Raw genomic sequence first — 20,985 nt, 5'->3', positions numbered from 1 at the left:
CTTTTCAGGACTACCAAAATGAGTTTAAAAAGAGTTAACTTCTGAAAACTTCATCCGATCAATAACAACACAAAACTAGTACACTTACAAATTCATGCACATGACAAATCAAATTATTAATCATCGTAGTTCTACGTCAACCCCGCGGTAATGTAATAGACATTACCCACCCCAATTTTTTTAATTCATTTTTTTCTATTGAGCTGAAACTTTGCACAGTTTTCCAGTTCCATCTAAATCGTCATTTTCCGATATCAAAACTTCAAGTTGAGTCACGACTAACTTTTCAAAAGGGTGTATGTGAATATGGTTCAAAAATATTCAAAAAGCTGCACAGCAAAAACGGTTCGTTCGATTGTTAGACAACTAAAGAAACAAAGTTAGACAACTAAATAAAGATTCCAAAAAAAATACACACAATAAAAAAAATTTTTTTTTGCATTAAAAAACATATTTTTTGACACAAAAACTCAAATATCTCAAAACCCTATCGGAATACCAACGTAATTCTGGTGATGGTAAACCAATAAACAAAAAAGTTATGACATTTCAAACATGTCACAATTTTCACATTTAGTAGAAAAAATAAATTTTTTTTCGGTGTAAATTATTACGGGAACCGCAGTTTGTTGCTGATTTTATTGTTAAGGGTCTTGCGTGAATTAAACAAGTCGTTTTCATGTATTCATTAGTATTATGTATATTATATGTATAAATATTATGTATATGTATAAATATTATATGTATATGTATATATGTATAAATTAAAATGAATTAACAGATTACACGAAAATAATTTTTTTTTTTACCAGGATATTTTTTTTAGAGTATGATCGATGAGTTTCTAAATGTTATATATAAACTTTAAAAGTTTTGGATTTGGGTATGCGTTATGAGATCATGAAAACATTTTATTAATACTTATTTATTTATTTATTGTTATTCAATTTTTTTACAATATCGAACACTTTTGCATCATTATCAGTACAGTTCGAGTATAGTTTTGCTTTAATTTTATTTTCTGACAATGGAATGAAACAGTGAAATTTTTGGGTTCCTTGGATCGTTTTCGCGTTATTATATTGCTCGCTGAGCTCTGATGCCGTTAATTCGTACTCTTCAGTAGTAGTAAAACAAAATGATAATTTTGTTAAATCTTCTTCTTTTCTGCGATTCGCCCAATCAAATAGTTCTTTTGCAGTTTTAATTGGATGCTCACGTTCTTTTGCTAAACTTGCTCTTGTGGCCATGCGCTTTATGGTTCCTCCAATAGCATCACAAGGACCTTTGCCATGTGACGTAGCAAAGAAATGCCATTCTGCATCAATTCCGTACTTTGATTTAAATTGACATAGGCTCGAAAAATTCTTACGGTTTTTGTACTGCGATGCTGCTCCATCAGACATGAAATATATCTTTCTGATTTCTTTATCCTTATCAACGCGTAAAAAGTTAATCATTTTGGCAATGAACAAATTTACAGATACTGAGTCGTGTCTTAAATCTTCGGAAATTACAATAAAACTAAAATGTTCAATTTGCGTACTTCCATTGAAATAAATAACGAATGGATGAATTGTAGCCTGTTGTACGTTCCAGTGATGGGACTGCACTTCATCTTGCAATACAAAGCTATAGTTTTCAGAAAAATCACAAATGACTAAAAATTCACCATCTTGTAATGTATTTTTCGTATTTTTTTAAAAGCGGGATTGCTCTGTTTTAATAAAGTCGTGAGGAATTAAACTTTCTAATTTCAAGCAAAAAAATGACACAAACTCATCTACAGGTTTTACAATAGTTTTTAGGTCACACCTATCCGTGGTCACCCATTGCTCAAATGATAACTGATCAATATAATTTTCTTCAAACTCAGCGAATAAAGTATTTTCCAATGATGAAGAATCTGGACAATCCGAACAAGATCGTAGATAGCAATTTGATGTTGTATTTTCACACAAAAGACTACCAGTTAACATTTTAATATCCTTTGATAAATTGATTCTTTTCAAACTATGTAAGATTAGGTTAATATTTTCGTGTGTTGTGCACACACAAACATTATGTGTTCCTGAATTGGATAGAAGCTTGCATTGCCTTGGACGAAGGCTTGCAAATGAGGAAAAACCTACCTTAATATTTTCGTTAATTTCCTTGAAGCGTGTATACGCTTCTTTCAAAGTAGTCATCATTAATCGTTTTCTTTTGTCTCATCTGTTAATGAAGTACTCGACCTAGCATTTTTGGTTGCAAGACAGTTATTTTTGAATTGTTTTGCCTCTTTTGCTGTATTTCTATTGGTTTTGAACTTTCTATTGGTTGGCGTCTTGAATAGACCACGAGCTTGGCAGCATCGACAAAATCAATAATTTTTCTTTCCTTGTCGTGGCTAGATTCGAGAACATTTCCTTCATATTCATAATTACCTCATCGTAGTCTGTATTTTCCACATCCTCAGGTCCTAATTTGAAGAGGTTTCTTCGTACAGCTTCGTTGATTTCACGGTATTTTTTCTCGGGATAATTGACGTAACCCATCTTCGTCCATTTAATCGGAGTCACTTTTATTCCAGCTATCCCTTCGTTGAAGCGTTCGATGTTGACCTTCTGGATGCACTCATCTTCTGATTGATTTGTTGAAACAGATGTCGCTGATGGTACCGTGGCAAGACTATCTGCACTTGGTACTTCTGGTAACTCCTCAGTTGTTGTCGGTGCATCTAGTAATTCCTCAGTTGTTGTTGTTTTCGAACTTCCTGCAACCTGATCCACCGATGATGTACAGATTGCCCGTTTGTCAACGTTTAAACGGCAGGACGTACAAATGCGTAAATTTGTATTCAATGTAGACGTTGGAGCATAACCAGCCGCTTTCAGTTTATCTATGGTGCTTTCAGTGAGATTTCGTAGCTCTTTCGAACACTTTTTTTCTGCAAACGGCCTGCAACAGTTGAGAAAGCGACTACTCATGTTGCTCGTTAGATTTTAATAAACAAAATCACTTTTAAGTTTTTACTGACTAGTTTGGTGTCGTTTGCTTGACTGAAGAAAAATTTTAGACCCGCCTTGTTCTCTACGAGGTAAACTTTTTGCAGGTAAACTAGTCGTATACCTGTATAGAAAACTTTTTTTGTAGCTTTTGTCTTCAATATTAGATTTCTTATAGGTTTCTTTTATCAAAAGGTTTCAACACTATTGAGAGAATTTTTCTTCAGTTACGTACAATAAACAATATGACACTATCAAGACTTTAGATCACAACACTGGATCGCGTCTAACTTTCTAATAGATGCTATAATAGTTATGAATAATTAAATAAAATATCATGAAAACAACTTGTTAACCTCATGTGGTACCCTTAACAAAAAATTCAGCAACAAACCGCGGTCCTAAAAAAAATTAACAATGAAAAAAAAAAATTTTTTTTTCACTAAGTGTCAAATTTGTGAAATATTTGAAATGTCATAACTTTTTTGTTTATTGGCTTACCATCACCAAATTTTTATGGTAGATAGCTAATATAATGGACCGTTTTCCCTCAAAAAATTACGTTGGTATTCCGATAGGGTTTTGAGATATTTTTGTTTTTTGAGTTTTTGTGACAAAAATGATGTTTTTTAATGCAAAAAAAAATTTTTTTTTACTGTGTGTATTTTTTTTTTGGAATCTTTATTTAGTTGTCTAACTTTGTTTCTTTAGTTGTCTAACAATCGAACGAACCGTTTTTGCTGTGCAGCTTTTTGAATATTTTTGAACCATTTTCACATACACCCTTTTGAAAAGTTAGTCGTGACTCAACTTGAAGATTTGATATCGGAAAATGACGATTTAGATGGAACTGAAAAACTGTGCAAAGTTTCAGATATTTTTGAAATGGTCGATCAGAATCGACTTGCATGCCTCCGTGGAATCCCTCATAGATCGTATACATACATCTAAATCTGCATGTCATCACATTGTTCCAGGTGGGAGTTAAATGATATGTGAATATGGTACCATAACAGAAATTCTCATCTGAATGAAGTAACAAATCATAATATTCCGCAAACTATATCACACATCTAAAGAATGTATTGCGTGAAGTTAAGAAACAGCAGAGTATTGGGTACAGAGGACCAAGTCCCTGCCGGGAAGCGCGAAACTGATGAGCGATAGAAAATAGAATCATCAGCACTGTCATATGGGACGGTAAGCATGTGACTATTGTCGAAACTATCATTTATTAGGCAAATCAATTCAATATCTCAACATCAAAATGTTTGTTGCAAGCCAATGTAGGTATTATTAAATTAGGCTGATAGATTATCAACTTTCCGTTCGTCGTGCGATTTTTCACCGTTAGAACCACCAAGCTGATACTATGTACGACAAGCACGGTTTCCCACTACATACACCGATACAACAGCACGAATACTGAAGTATCATAATCCGCGTTGAAAATTTTTAATATCCGTGTAGAACATTAATAGTGAATTCTTGTATATAGCTGGTATAAATAACACTTCTTCAACATTGTTCAACTGAAAACTGGATGCTTGGTTTATTAAACATGCTAAATTTGCACTTTAAATCTCGGATCCAAATAGTTTGCTAAATAAAGATTGTGTGTTAGGTAACGTATAGGCGGACAAAACATAATTGCGTAGGAGTTTACCAGATAGGTACTCGGGGACTTAAAAGCACATGAAAAGCTTTTTAAGGTGACACGGAAGACCGTGTTATTTTCCCTACCTTTTGTCTCACTCTAACAATTATCATCAAAACTTTGCAGTCTCGAGTTTTAGTAAACCGATGAAGCTGAACATTTTATGGGTTGTATATACTACAAATATAGAATATAATCAGGGTGACCAGCGCACCGGGAAATCGGGAAAACCGGGAAAAAGCCGGGAATTTTAAATCACCGGGAGAAAACCGGGAAATATACGGGAATTTCAATTAATACCGGGAAAATTTTGCATACAACGTAACGTTTCAACCAGTATTATCCCTTTAAAGATACTTACAGTATGGCCCATAAAAATTCGAAAATAATCGTGTCATGTTAGGGTAGTTCGCAATTGAAAATGAAAACGAAACAAAAATGTTATTTATTATTTTTACTGTTTAATCTGTTCAGACTCTGGGTGGTTTTCATCTGTTAGTTTCTCCTTACAAGCAAACCATTAAATTTTATCATGCAGCTATCGAGTTGAATATCTTTGCAATGAATGCTTTTAAAACGTCAACAATGGATGAGATTATTCACAGTCTCGAGCACTCGCCTATGTTAAATATATTTTGGAACAAATGGGTCATTCTTACTATACTTATTTTTTTTATCAAAATTTAACAAAAAATAAACTTACGGAAACATTTTATATGCTGAATTCACGTTCTAACAATTTTCCCATTTTTTTTTTCATTTTTTTACCATAGCTTTGACATTTGAATCCCAAGCTAATCAATAATGTCAGAGATAGTATATGGGGACAGAATCTTTATAGAAATGTTTTCAATTAGAACTGATTTGATCGATATTTTAAAAAATAGTGTACACGAAAACTTTTTCTAATACAGTAATGAATTGGACAACAAGTTAAAACCTTTTTTTTTTGAGAAAATAATTTTAAATGATGATTTTTTTATAACGTTTAATCAAGAATTTCATGTTTCAAAATATAATGTTTGGATGCTATCAAATACATTTCTCTTAAAAGTTTGCAATTCGCGACAAAAACTTTCTACAACTTTCAAATAATTTTAGTTAAAAATCCCACTACTTGATACTTTTATATCTATTGCTAAAATTTATGGCATCATAATCATCATCATCATCATCATTCAAATCATTTTTCGGAATGAACTTATGAAAAAATTACCTAACTTTTCAAAAAAAATTCCGTTAGAGGCTCTCTATTTTCTTATGATCGGGAAATTATTGACAATTGATAACTCGTTTAAGTCTTTAAAGACTGTGTGTTAGTTAAAAGTTATAGTCATTATTTTTACACTAAACATTTTCATAACAAATCAAATCCACCGATGATAAAATATCGTTCCATATATTGAAATTAAGTAGAAACAGTAAGGCACAATTTTTGATGCAAGAAAATCTGATTTCAATCTAACCTTAATAGGAATGCTTTGGTGAATGACCAAAAAACTTGTACTTGAAGTCGTTTTAAATGGTAAAAATTGTAATTTACGTTTTTTTAGATTTCAATTAAACCGGGAATATTTTTGAAATATCGGGAAAAAACCGGGAGAAAACCGGGAATTTTAAATTCACTTTTCACTGGCCACCCTGATATAATGATTAATTTTTCGCATCGGTATATGGAGATGTTCTTGAGATTTGCTTCTTCAAATGGATAGGGTGTTTATAATAAAGTCCCGTGCGGCCTTATATTATTTTATTAGTAGATCAACACTAATGCTCACATTTTGATATTCTCATTTCATCATGGTCCTCAATGCTCGAGCGGAGACAAACATCCTAGAGATGGAAACAATCAAATGCGCTACGATAAGGAAACGTAACAGATGAGAAACTATCGATACATTTATCAATTATAAAACCCCGTTTTCATGTTAACATTTTGTTTCTGTTTTTTTGTTTTGTTTCAGCAGTCTAACAACCGAACCACCTCTTCTATCTTTTCATTTCTTCTTCGTTGTATATATAGTCCCTCTGACATTAAATCGAGTGGCGCGCCTTCCGCTTTTTTACTGGCGCTGCCTTTTCTGTACGTTTGGCATAGTGTCGGGGGTGGTGTACTGTATAAATCATCTGATTTGCTATACAACGCGCTACTTTCGATATTGTGTTTGGCGTGCAGGGAGTCAGTACTAGTGGTGAAGCGGAGGGCGCCATTCGGTTTGGTGTCAGAAAGACTATATCTATTTAATGTATCTGAAACTTGTGGGACCGTTTTAATTCCGGCGCCTGCTTGTGGAAGATCCCGGTGTGCTAAACGGTATTGGACATGTTAACGGGGGAGGCTTGGTAGGTCCTCACCCAACCCGTGTCTAGATTGGCGGATAATTGTCTGCCTGGGTGTGGATTGAGCAATTACAATTACAAATTCAATTTCTTCTTCTTCTTCTTCTTTTTGGCGTCCCAACTGGGGCAAAGCCTGCTTCTTAGATTAGTGTTCTTATGAGCACTTCCACAGTTATCAACTGAGAGCTTTCTTTGCCGAATGAACATTTTTGTATGTGTATATCGTGTGGCAAGTACGAAGATATTCTATGCCCTGGGAATCGAGAAAATTTCCTTTACGAAAAGATCCTCGACCAGCGGGATTCAAACCCACGACCCTCAGCATGGTCATGCTGAATAGCTGCGCGTTTAACGCTACGGCTACCAGGGCAAATTCAATTTAAGTTAACTAAATTCCTGTTAAAAAATTCAAAAATTCGAATTTCTGAAACTTTTTACGAAATTCCCAGCGATATGGATATACCTCACAGAAAAGCTTAAACGATTTTTGTAGGATTTAAAAATCTTGTTAATTTTTCTTCGTCTCTGTAATGTTGTAATCTGCAATTGGTGTTCCGGTTGTCGCGCGAATTATTGTAACGCGAGTAGTCGCGCGTTGTACTTTGTACAACACCCTTAGTTTTGCGAATATCCATTTAGAAAGATGGCGTTTTCGGCAAAATGGTTCAGTAGCTCAAGGGTTATCATTATTAGACCAAGTAATTTGGGATTTTGCCACTAGGCGGCGCTAGTGAGCAATTAACTTTTGTTTTGCAGAACTCAGGATCATGAGCACTTGATGAATGATAAAGATGGCGTTTTCGGCAAAGTTGTTCGGTAATTCAAGGACTATCGTTGTTCGAGCTAGTTGATTCAAATTTTTGCCATAAGGCGGCACAAGTGAGCATAAAACATATGTTTTGCAAATATCTCAGGAGCCTGATCACCTATAAAGATGGCGTCTTCGGCTGAGTTGTTCAGTAACTCAAATGCTTTCTTTGGTCAATCCTTTAAGTTCGAGATTGGGTAAAATAATGATATCCCCTGAGCTTGTGAACAAATTTGCCGAAGATGCCATTTTTCTGAACAGTCAACATCTTAAGATCGTGAAGTATCCGCAAAACAAAAGTTTCATATTCACTAGCGCCGCCTGGTGGCAAAATATCCTATTTCTTGGTTGAAATAAATCATAGCCCTTGAGCTACTGAACTACTTTGCCGAAAACGCTATCTTTCTAAATGGTCAGGCTCCTGAGATATCTGCAAAACAAAAGTTTCATGCTCACTAGCGCCGCCTAGTGGCAAAATTTAGAATCAACTAGCTCGAACAATGATAGTCCTTAACTTACTGAAGATCTATGCCGAACACGCCATCCTTCTAAATGGTCAGGATCTTGAAATATCTGCAAAACAAACGTTGTAGAAAAATGAGCTGAATATATGTGGCTTTCTCTAAAATTTATTTTAAAATTTCGGCCTTCTGTGATTCGGCCTTTTGTGATTCGGCCTTCTGTGATAGTGGAGATTAGTGCCACCTAGGGGTGAAATTCCGAATTAAATGAGGTACCATCAGATAGCGCTTCACCTCCTGAACAACTTTACTGAAGACCCCATGTTTCGAAATTATCTGGATTTTGAGATATACCGATTTCGAACCGTGGTCTACTCGAACCTTATATAGTGCGTTCATTATTATGCGACTTCTCTGTACATTTGTTGATTTGATGTTGATATCTTTGTTGCAAAATGATAGCATAAAAATCACAACAATGGAATTTTCACTGAAGGTATTTGTATCTAACATTTTAGAAAATGTTTGGCCTGAATTCCGAAATTTCATGATACTATGCCGAACAGATTGATGTAGAAACCCATATTTTTCTACTTGCAGAAACACCAAACAAACATTTTTGAGGGAGTATTTTTAATCATTGTGGTAGAACTTTAGGAGGACCTTTAGAGGCCCAAACATCGACTCTGATCACTATCTCGTTGTTAGTAAAATTCGTGCACGGTTGTCTACCGTGGCGAACACAAGAACACAGCGACCGTTGCGTTTCAATATCCAGCGCTTATCAACAGAAGGTGTAGCAGACGAGTACCGCCGGAAGCTTGATGAGCGGATAAGGGGATACAACGTATGCGAAAACCTCAACAATCTGTGGGAGTCTATCCACGGTGCGATGAGCACAGCAGCGCGAGAGGTGATAGGTACTGCTCAGAGACGACCCAGAAACGGTTGGTTTGATGAGGAGTGCCAGAATGTGACGGATGAGAAGAATGTTGCCAGAAGTCGGATGTTAGTGTCTGGTACCCGGCAGAATAGAGAGCGGTACAAGGAAGCTAGAGCAGCCGAGAAACGAATCCACCGCAGAAAGAAAAGGCAGTATGAAGAAGACATCATTACTGAGGCGCAAAACAGCATCGAACAAAACGATATGCGGAGATTTTACGAAACTGTCAATGGCGTACGGAGAAAAACTGCGCCGTCTCCCGTCATGTGCAATGACCGCGAAGGTAACTTGCTGACAGACAAAATCTTGGTGGCTGCCAGGTGGAAAGAACACTTCGAGCAATTGTTGAATGGAGAGGACACGAGCGCGTCTGAGAACAGATTAATCATCAGCAACGATGGACAAGCTGTGGAGCCCCCGACGCTAGATGAGGTTAGAAGAGCGATTAAGGAGTTGAAGAACTGTAAGGCTGCTGGAAAAGACGAGCTCCCGGCCGAACTTTTCAAGCACGGTAGTGAGCAGCTGTACGAAATGCTGCACCGTACTCTGTTAAGGATATGGGAGGAAGAAGAATTGCCTGCTAGCTGGCTGGAGGGCCTCATCTGCCCTCTGTATAAGAAGGGCCACAGATTGGAGTGCGCCAATTACCGAGGAATAACGCTCCTCAATTCGGCGTACAAAATAATGTCACGTGTTCTGTTCAACAGATTGAGACCGCTGGAGGAGTCCTTCGTCGGCGAATACCAAGCTGGTTTTCGTGAGGGCCGATCAACGACGGATCAAATGTTTACCTTGCGACAAATCCTTGATAAGTTCCGGGAATACAACTTGCAGACACATCATCTGTTCATTGATTTCAAGGCGGCGTACGATTCAGTAAAGAGAAATGAGTTATGGCAGATAATGGTAGAACACGGTTTTCCGGCGAAACTGATTAGACTGATTCGTGCAACGTTGGATGGATCGAAATCAAGTGTGCGGGTTGCGGATGAGACTTCAACCTCCTTCGTAACCTTAGATGGATTGAAGCAAGGAGATGCGCTTTCGAATCTTTTGTTCAACATTGCTCTCGAAGGAGCTATAAGGAGAGCGGGCGTGCAAAGAAGCGGTACCATCGTCACCCGGTCGCATATGCTCCTGGGTTTTGCGGACGATATCGATATAATCGGAATTGATCGTCGAGCCGTAGAAGAGGCATTCGTGCCTTTTCAAAGGGAGACAGCGAGGATTGGACTTACCGTCAACACCAGCAAAACTAAGTACATGATCGCTGGTAGACAGCGTGGTTCCAATCGTGACGTTGGTAGTGAAGTGGTGCTAGGTGGTGAAAAATTTGAAGTAGTGGAAGAATTTGTGTATCTTGGTACTTTAGTGACTTGCGATAATGATGTTACCCGCGAGGTGAAAAGGCGTCTTGCAGCTGCGAATAGGGCTTTTTACGGGCTCCGTAACCAGCTTAAGTCCCGTAGCCTGCAGACGAAAACAAAATTCGCGCTATATAAGACTCTTATCCTTCCGGTTGCCCTATACGGCCATGAATCCTGGACGTTAAAAGAGGTCGACCGGAAAGCGTTTGGAGTTTTTGAGCGTGGGGGCTGTTTAGGCACATCAGGAGTTAATCATCAATGTTAACTTCCTTTTCCCGATCAGCCTAGATAGCCGCGTAGTGTCGGTAGCGGTTGTTTCAATTGGCTAAGAATTAACACTACGGACTGCCTGTTCCGGTGGTAAAAGTCCACCTAACAGGTGACCCCTAATTCATGTGGCTTTAAGCTTACCGTGCCTAAGAATGAATGGTTAGGGGGGTCTAAATAAAACCTAACCGCAAACGGAGCCTGTGGAGTACCAGGGCGCCCTCTACAGTATTATGCCCTTCCTGTGCTACCCGGAGCAATGGTGCAGGTGACCTTGTGTTTCTCCGAGATAATCGGCTGCCCTTCTTCAGTCTCAAGCCTGAGGCTAAATAAGGGTGGGGTTATTAATACGTTGTAACTTAGTTTAAATTTTCACCTCTATGGTTTCGCATTATGCGTATTACACAGTGTGTTCTGTGCTTTTCGCCTTTGGCGACTTTTAAGAGATACCGATATGGTTTTTTCGCTGCTGGTCTTTTTCGTTCTGAGATTGCGAAAAGCTTAACCCTGTCTAGTTTGGGTAGTGGCTACGGTTAGGATAGCTTTGTTAGACCAATCTTCAGCATAAAATATCAGCAATGATCAATCTTTGTAGACTCATGCAAATGCTACAGCTCAAATGGCGCTAGTTCAAAAACCTTACTTTTGTGAACTTTTATCTAGGTAACCTTGTGGACCCAGTTTTTGCTACTTTCAGAAAAATGAAATGGCAAACTCGCGTGCCATGCCTCGTGCATGCGTGCTCGTAAATAGCGCTATCATTGCTACACTCATTTCTGAGTTAACAACCAGAGATGTATGTGCTGTCACAATTGATGTTTCTGTTGGTGACCTCAATAGGAAATACGTCTTTCGTTATGAAGTGTATTTACCACATGATGAACCATCCCAATGGATGATTTCAAACGAGTTGTTCACTGCCTATGAAAAGGCCTTCTGTTCCGTGTGGGCAGTGATGCTGATACTCATCACATCATCTGGAGAAGATCAGCTATCAATTTGAGAAGCTCCAGTCTGATAAAGTGCTTAAGTAGTTCAAATCTTGGATTACTTATTTTAGGGAATCGCCCAACCTTCATGGTATCTGCTAGTGAAGAAGTGTTAGACATGATACTCTGCTCGAACAGAATCAGTCACAAGTTGACGAATTGGCATGTATCAGATGATGAATCATTATCTGATCATCGCTACATACACTGGGAATTGGTTGTGACCAAATTCCATGGATTCTCTCCGTCCATTGGAAATCCTAGTATTTCGGATGTTTCCACTTCCGGTGAGTTGGGACACAATTGTCCTTGCTTCGAGTGATCTCATAATTGCTTGTCACTTTGCTTATAGGTAAATTTTCTACACAACTCCCTTCACAGGAGAAGTGGACGTCTGGCTGTTTGTAAAGTATGTCAGATAGTCAGGCTGCTATAAAAGCTCTTGCTTCGGCCAACTCAATGTCGAAGCTTGTTAGCGCATGTCGAACTCAAATTGAGGAACTGAATTCAGTCAACTCTGTTAACCTTGTATGGGTACCTAGCCATTCTTCCATCGCTGGAAATGAATTGGCTGATGAGCTAACTCGCGATGGAGCATCGCATGACTTCATTGGCCCTGAGCCGGCTATTCCAATTTCGAAGTGCTGGGTGAAGCTTCAGATTAATTCTAAAGCTGCAACTCAGCACAAGCAATATTGGAATAGTTTGGAGTCGTGTCGTCAAACAAAATTGTACATAACTGAGCCATCTCCAAGGGTGGCGAAGTATTTAACAAATCTGTCAAAGCAGAATTGCAGTCTCTTTGTCAGAGCGTTGACAGGTCACTGCCGACTCAACTATCACATGGCAAATATTCAGCGTGTTGTCTCATTTGTGTGTGATAGTTGTGACTCCGATTATGGAACTTCGTATCACCTGATATGCAACTGTCCAGTTTATGCGCAAATGCGTTTCCAATTATTTGGTAAACATTTACTAAGTGAAACTGAATTCAGAAGCCTGAATCATCAGGATCAACCCGCTGTGGTAATGAGCTATAGGCTCTCTTTACGCTCATGCGTTTTGCAGTGCCCTTTTTAGGGCGCTGTTCGAACCCATTGTGGTATGGAGCTACATGCTCTCATTTCGCTTATGCGATCTTCCCTCTTCAAGGGACCCCACTCCTATTTCCTCCCATCTTTCCCTTCCCTTTCCTCTCCCATCGGGTAGATGATGAAATAGGCTCAAATATGGCGATGGCACAAATCTCCCAAATGGCGGGGAACGTGCCTTTGGAGCCGGCCTTCTGATACCTGATACATGATCGCTGGTAGACAGCGTGGTTCCAATCGTGACGTTGGTAGTGAAGTGGTGCTAGGTGGTGAAAAATTTGAAGTAGTGGAAGAATTTGTGTATCTTGGTACTTTAGTGACTTGCGATAATGATGTTACCCGCGAGGTGAAAAGGCGTCTTGCAGCTGCGAATAGGGCTTTTTACGGGCTCCGTAACCAGCTTAAGTCCCGTAGCCTGCAGACGAAAACAAAATTCGCGCTATATAAGACTCTTATCCTTCCGGTTGCCCTATACGGCCATGAATCCTGGACGTTAAAAGAGGTCGACCGGAAAGCGTTTGGAGTTTTTGAGCGTAAAGTGCTGCGAACAATACTCGGCGGTAAACAAGAAAATGGCATCTGGCGGCGCCGCATGAATCATGAGTTGTACCAAGTATATAAAGAAGTGGATATTATCAAGCTCATAAAACACGGCAGGCTGCGTTGGGCTGGTCACGTGGTACGAATGCCGGAAGAACGACAAGCAAAAATAATATTCAGTAGAGAACCCGGACGAGGCCGTCGGCTTCGTGGTAGGCCGCGCACACGTTGGCTTTTTGCAGTTGAAGAGGACTTAAGGGCACTTAACGTTCAGGGCGACTGGAAGCGATTGGCTCAGGACCGAGCCCAGTGGAGAAGAATTATCCATTCGGCGTAGATTCAACGTAGCGGATTGTAGCCCATCAAGTATCAAGTAAGTGGTAGAACTGTATGAGTTTAACGTGAAAACATTGGCGGGTATTTTTCAAGAACATTGTCAAAGATCTCTCATGGTAAAACTCGTAATGTAAGATTTCACTGAATTTAAATCTTGGAGGAAGTTACTTTGACAATTTGTTTATGGATTTTAGAAATTAGGAAACATACGTTTAAGGAATTTACAGTTTTTTAAAACTCCGAGAATTATTCAAAATGTTGCTTTTTGGATTATGATAAGATATGATACAGATTAAATGAAATCTTTCTAAAAAATAAAAAAAAAATACACAAATTTCTCAAGAAGTTCTATTACAATCTTCTAGCAGAATTTCTTCTTTGGCTTCTGGATTCCCCCTAAATTCTGCCAGAAAGCCTTTAGGGAATCCGCCCTGGAATTGCACAAGAATTCAATCCCAGAATATGGCTTCTGTTAATGATTGACCAAAAAATGTTTTGAGTAAGATCTTCACAAGTTTCTTTATTAACTGCCTAATAAATCCCTTCACCATTCCAAGTTATTTTGCTAAATGTTTCTCCACAGATTCCTTTACCGCCATGCTAATTTCGAAAGCAAAAATATTACTGGAGTTGTTCAACAAATTTTCTCTGAAAATGTTAAGGAAACATACGTCTTTTTTTTTGCTTTAGTTTAGATGTGCTTGATGGCGAGATCTGGTGCGTTCTCTACGACTCCCATGGCAGCGCTGGGGATTCTTTTCGACGTTTGCACCACTACACATGCATATTGAACAAGAGGCACTTTCTTGCTCTTACTGTTTATGGGTATTGGATCAACTGGAGAAACATCCAGTACTGTATTCGTTGTTTACACTTTTGGTGATTTAGGACAAACTTGTCCTAGCTCTAAGTTATTTCAAAATTACTTGTCACCTTTCTTACAGGGTATTTATCAAGCACTTCCCTTCACGGGACGAGTGGACGACTGGCTGTTGGGAAAGAAGTACATCAAATAATATACTATGTTATACTGATGACTCTCTTCTTGAAGGTAGAGCTGGTACTGGTATATATTCTCGTGAGCGAAGGCTGAATCAGTTTTGCTATATTTTATTAATAATAACATTAGCAATTTATCTAAAGAAAGAATTCTTCAAGACTTTCACAAGAGTCCAGAAGTTTTGCAGGAGTTCATCAGACGCTTTTACAGAATCATCATTCATCAAAGTTCTTTTCAGGATTTAGGATTTAAGGTCTTTTCATACCTAAGGTCTCTTAAGTCCTTATTTTTAAGACACTCGGTCGTTACTAGCCTATTCAACAAAACAGTTAGGAGTTTTTGTCCTTCAAGTATAGGGGGCAAGCACAATGATATCACAGCTAAAATCGTCGACTGGACAAGAATCGGACCCGCAGTCTCAGTGATAATTATCCGAAGAATTCCTCACTAGGCTAACTAGAGACGCAATTTTCACGACGATGCGAATATGACTAGTCTCTAATTTTGAAATTTGATGATACCTTTAGTATCGATTCATAAAGGTTTGACTTTATTTTCGTAATTATCTGAATTACTCATCGATGTCCAGAAGATCTCCCACACGCACCATGAATTAATTCACGTTCAACAAGTGGACATAATTCACCCACCGCCAGGTGCTTCCCATACGACGATGACTACTGAAGAGCGCTAAATGTGCGTTCTCTTGCTAATTACACGAACGGAGGCAAACATTTATAAACCGATTGCGCTTTATCGGTCCATAATCTTTGTGTCACAACACATCGAGACGACGAGGGAAATTACATATTGTGATTCGAGCAATATAGATACAACCCATCAACGGTTTTGCTGGATGATTGGTATTATTAAAAATAGAACCAGTGTAGATAGCAATATCGATTCTTTGCATTTGCGTTAAGCTCAAGAGAATAATTTGCCTCGCAGTTTGCTCCCACTACACACTGGTCCAGAAAGCTGATTTGGGCGGACATGAGGTAGTTGTTATTGATTTTACAGCCATAGTTGCTTCAGAAGATATGTTCGGCACTTTCAGTACTACGAATTTAAGTTGATAAATTCATCAAAGTTGTAGCAAATGTTCATAGAAACAACTTTGCCGAACAAACTTTTTCTCGGCCCTTCTTTCTTAATAACTGAGATAATAAAGTCACAACGATTTTAGCATTGGGCGTATATGTTCCCCCGATTATGATTTTGATAGTGATTTATTCTACGTGTTACGTCCGTTTGTCTGTGATTTAATATTAAATTTTAAAAAGAATGTACATTAATCATCCTAAATATCAAATAATTTCTGAAAGCGAATCAAAAGTTGTTTCTATTTTCCATTACTACGTTGAAGAATTTATTTTAAAATTGCGACTTAAGATGCGATTTTATTTAATAAATCTTTTTCAATATTTACCAAATGCGTAACGCATTTCGGCGCCCCCAAAAGGCTGACACCCTCGGCGAGTGCCAACCTGGCCAACTGCATGCTACGGTACTGTTTGTAGTATTGGAATTTCTGAACATATTCTGTGAAGCATGTCCGCCTAACTTAGCTTACTGGACCAGTGTGCACTGGATTCACTTGTTAGAAAGTAACGCATGGGACAACCAGCATTCATACAAAGAATGGAATAAAGTGTCGATATCACCAGCTGATGGTGTTTCATTTTCGCTAGGTATATGGGATTTGTGACAGGTGAACACGTTCAAAGAAAGCTGCGACCGGAACAAATCGATCGGCAAACAGTTCACGCTGGCTCCCAAAGGGACGTTTGTTGCATTATAGATTATAATGCACCCGTGATAGCTGCTTCAATTTATTCATAATTAATATCAGACATTGTGGTGACCTTGAGGCTGGCAGATATTACCTTGACCCTGTAGCAAGCAGCGAATTGCCGAAAAAGTCAACAGACGTGACGTCGCTGCTATGACTGCGCAGCTTCTGCAATATCTTAGTTCTGGAACCACTCATTCTGCTAATGCTCGCTAGTCCACTCTGATCGCACACTGAAACTGGTAGATTCGCACTCTTCAGAGAACACAATGACGCGATGTTTGTAGATATCACCTGAGAGTCTCAATCTTATCACAATGTGCTAATGAAGCATTGGTAACAATACATACAAATTGAATACCTAAATGTTTCTTTATTTATAAACATAAAGTGTTTCTAACTCATTCTCGACTTCTTACTAATCTGAGTTGGTCACTTCCAGTTTCGTCATATTGTGTTGTTGTTGAAACCAGCATTCACTACGCCATATCTCTGATGTTGAATAAACAACGAAATGCAGATGTGAACACAGTTCACTTAATTCATCAAATACACAACTGTTCTCATCCTAGGACAAGGGCGGAACTGTAAAAAAAATCTACATGACATCACTTGGACGACGATGAGAGATATTGCCTATATCAACGCAATAAGAGTGGCGAGCGAGAGTGGTTGGAAATCACATTCAAACACTATTGAAACGTGTGGTCAGTGATTGCAGCCCGTACACCTATACCTACACACACCTGTCTCGAGAACACAGTAGTAGAACCAGTAGAACTTTATCGTAAACTTTTTGTAATGTTTAGTACAAGCGCTGGCGAGGAAATGCTGTGACGTCGTTATTCGACGAGTGGTAGAGTGATAACATCTGTATATACGCGTCACATGGTCTACCAGTGAGAGCTCAGTCGTCACAGACTACGCATAAGAACCAAACGCGAACGCGAAGATTCAATGCAAATTTAACAATTTGATTTATATCCTTCTATCCCCTTTTCTAAAGCAACAGTGGTGTGCAATATGTGTAGCTATAGGGTAAGTGTACCAGTTTTGGCCACCCTAAGGAAAAATATTGTTTATTTATAAATCAAAAGACCTTTGGTTACTGTCTGGACATTAAACGAAAGCTTTCAATCCATGCTCAGCAGGGAAAATATAAAAACTAATCAGAAACTTTGTTTTTGTATTAAAAATGGTGGTGGCGAATACTGGACCACTTGCACCAGTATTCGCCACGATTTTAATTTCGGTTCCTGAATTCGCCACTTACGTTGATTTCTTATGGAGGGTGGCGAATTCAGGAACAGGTGGCGAAAAATAGGTGCAAAGGAGCAAAAAGTTTAAGGAAAATGATTTTTTTCTATTATTTTCTGAGAAAATTTTGCGGTTTCCAAGAATGTTTCCGTATCATCTCAAAGCAATTTAGCAAACACTAAACAATTGGCAACCATATATGAAGTAAAACGGTATAAAATCTGGGGTGGCGAATAACTGGTACATGGTGAATACCGGTACACCTTCCCTATACCAAGTTGATATCCTTTTCGATATTCACCATTTATAACAGGGAGAATACTACAGAAGTTCGGGTGATGAAAACAAATGAAGTCCACCTGTTGGTCGTTGGTACCGAGTAACTTTATTTTGTTTACGATGTGCTTCGACCGCCGTTGTATGTTGGGAATGTGTAGGTGCCACTCTCGCACGTGTCTGGAAAGCATGCGCCTTCAGAGGGATATCACAAAGATGTCTCTCTTTCAAGTCTTATGTGCTGTATGTGTGGTTTGTTTGAACACTTGCTCGTGAAAGGAACACGTGGTGTTTTTACACGGCGAGAAGTCCTATAATCCGAGCTGGTAGTAGATCTCTTCTTAGAAACTTTATTTTGCACTTTTCTTTTTTTTTTCTTAATCCTTTATAAGTAAAAATTCAAACATAACATTCATTTCTTGTATCTAAGTGTTCCGCCATTTGTGCGCAGATGTGTGGAGCATAAGGCGGACTAGGATTGGTGAAATGATCTTAGTCTTGAAAAAGAACGCCCAACAATAGGGTGCAGTCTATAAGCAACTGGCACAAGAAGTACTTGGCGACGAGGTTGATGTAAGATCTCTGACTGCAGAAGCGACTCTCCAGACTCTCTGGATGAGGTCAACGATGCAGCGAAGGTCTCGGCTGTCCTCAAAGAGCATGCTCCGCAGTGTGACATCGACGTAGCCAGTAAGGCCATCCACCATAGAAAGGGCCCGCAGGGCACCCAGGTGGCGGCGATCAGGCTGCCGATTGCAGAGGCCAACAAAGCGAAGAACTTGAGCATACTTAAGGTAGACTGGTCGGTTTGCCGGCTGAGCATACAACAGCCTCCTGAAGTTTGCTTCAAGTGTTTCGGGAAGGGCCATAAGTCGTGGAATTGCAATAGTCCCGACTGAAGTAAGATGTACAAAAAATGCGGCGCCGAAGGCCATAGCATAGCTAAGTGCCTAATATGTGTCGACAGAGCAGACAACGGGCGGACCCAAATGTCCGCGCACAAGCGGAGCATCAAAGTAGTCAAAACGGAAGTAACACGGTTAAATTTAAACCACTATAATGCAGTCCAGCAGCTGCTTTGGCAATCAGTCTCGGAAACAAAGACCGACGTGGTGTTACTATCGGACTCATACTGCATACCAGCCAACAATGGGAACTGGGTGGCGGATAGATCTCAATAGCTAGCAGCTATAGGGACTACAGGACACTATGGGCGGTTTCCATACAGACTGGCGGCCAAAAATATTTTTTCTATCTCATGTCGTATTTATGAGTTTTATGATACAAATTTTATGTTTTATTTTCAAAAACAAGTTTTCGAGACTAACTTTTGAATAGGGCCTATAGTGAAATGTTAAACTTTGTTACTTATAATTCATATAAGCCATTTATGCGATTAAAGTTGTGCAAACCATTATAAATATTAAAACTTACATAGGAATGATGATATGAATGATTTAGCGAAATTCAGTTATTTTCTGAATTAGTTTTTAGCTGTTTTCAATAGAAAATGGTTAAAAAAATTGGAAAAATTCAAAGAGCCTTAAATTAAAAAAGTGCAAATTTGTGCAGCTAAATTCTTCACGATACTTTAGTTTACATCTCAAAGTACCCTTGGAACTGAATTTTAGCCTGGGACAACTTGGGACAAAAATGTACTCGATGTGTTAATTATAAGCTTATTCGATTTTTTAGCCGCCTTAGAAAAAAATGTCATTAAAGCCTCTATTTTGAAGCTTTTTTTTATTTTTTTTATAGTTCCTAGGAAACCTTTTTTGTATGCTTTCAAATGGTGTAAAAACATTTTTCGTAAGTATTATAGAAAAAAAGTTATATTCATTTGAGTAAACCATAGTTTTTGTTAATAAAAACAAGTTTTTCTCCATAGGCTCAACTTTGGCACCTCATATATGAGTGTGCAATGCAAATCATGCCCTAATATTTCGGAGATTTCTTAGCAGACATGTTTACAATGAATTGGTGAACAAGAATTGAAATTTGGGGCACATCACTTTTTTGATTATTGGCCACGTGATAAGCCATAGTGCAGGACGATACCCAATCCAAGAAGTAGTATCTATCTCAAATAACGGTTTAGCGATAGCAAAAATCAACGGCGTTTTCTATTTCAGTTGTTACGCGCCCACAAGGTGGCCGATTGAGGAATTTTCCCACATGATCGACAGGATGATAGCCGAACTAGCTAATCGGCAGCCAGTAGTGATAGCTGGTGACTTTAATGCATGGGCAGTGGAGTGGGGTAGTCGCTGCACCAACCAAAGCGGCCAACTATTGTTGGAATCCCTGGCTGCATCAAATGTAGAGTTGGCAAATGCCAGTACAGTGAGCACCTTTCGTAGAAATGGTGCAGAATCGATTATCGACGTGACGTGACGGTTATACTCATAGCGATCATCAATCGATTCGCTATTCGTCATCAAACGTCAACATCCCACCGCAAAATCGCTAGTGTTTGGAGGGGATTTTAACCTCCAAATTGCCAAATAACCTCCAAATCATCACCTCCAAGTTAGTTCTAATACCACCCGTTATGTGAAATATGATGGCGCGTCGATTGTCGCAAGTTTATCGTTAAACAGTTAATAGTATAATACCAGGCGGGCGATGTAACTCAACCCAAGCCCGAGGATGGAAAACAGCGCGCTTCGACGGCGAAGTATTCACTGAAGCCCTGAGGCGCGAACGGAACACTCTGGACCTAAACGTTGAAGAGCTAGTTGCTGTGATATCACGAGCGTGTGATGCTTCCATGCCGAGAAAAGCCCCTCCTAGAGAGAACAGGCCGCCAGTGTACTGGTGGTGCGAATCAATTGCAGATCTTCGAGCAATCTGCCTTCGGGCTAGACGAAGAAT

General features: G+C 38.9%; 1 protein-coding gene across 3 annotated transcripts in view; it reads right to left on the bottom strand.

Annotated features, from left to right (window-relative positions):
- Window positions 1–17,205, bottom strand: part of LOC110675803 (WD repeat, SAM and U-box domain-containing protein 1-like) — a 57,374-nt gene extending 40,169 nt beyond the window's left edge. Inside the window, exons 1-2 of one of the 3 annotated variants that reach the window (XM_021841610.1) lie at window positions 16,929–17,204; window positions 16,673–16,872 (exon numbers count right to left, since the gene is read on the bottom strand). In XM_021841610.1, coding sequence (XP_021697302.1) covers window positions 16,673–16,776 — 104 coding nt within the window. In that variant the 5' untranslated portion in view covers window positions 16,777–16,872; window positions 16,929–17,204. Of the gene's footprint in view, window positions 1–16,672 lie in introns of all 3 variants that reach the window. The other 2 variants (XM_021841611.1, XM_021841609.1) reach the window with 2 other exon arrangements.
- Between the last annotated feature and the right edge of the window lie 3,780 nt (window positions 17,206–20,985).

Source organism: Aedes aegypti, chromosome 2 (genome assembly GCF_002204515.2).
Source record: "Aedes aegypti strain LVP_AGWG chromosome 2, AaegL5.0 Primary Assembly, whole genome shotgun sequence".
Lineage (NCBI taxonomy): Eukaryota > Metazoa > Arthropoda > Insecta > Diptera > Culicidae > Aedes > Aedes aegypti.
The sequence above is the reverse complement of the archived record's forward strand: the minus strand, read 5'-3'. Positions and strand labels throughout refer to the sequence as shown.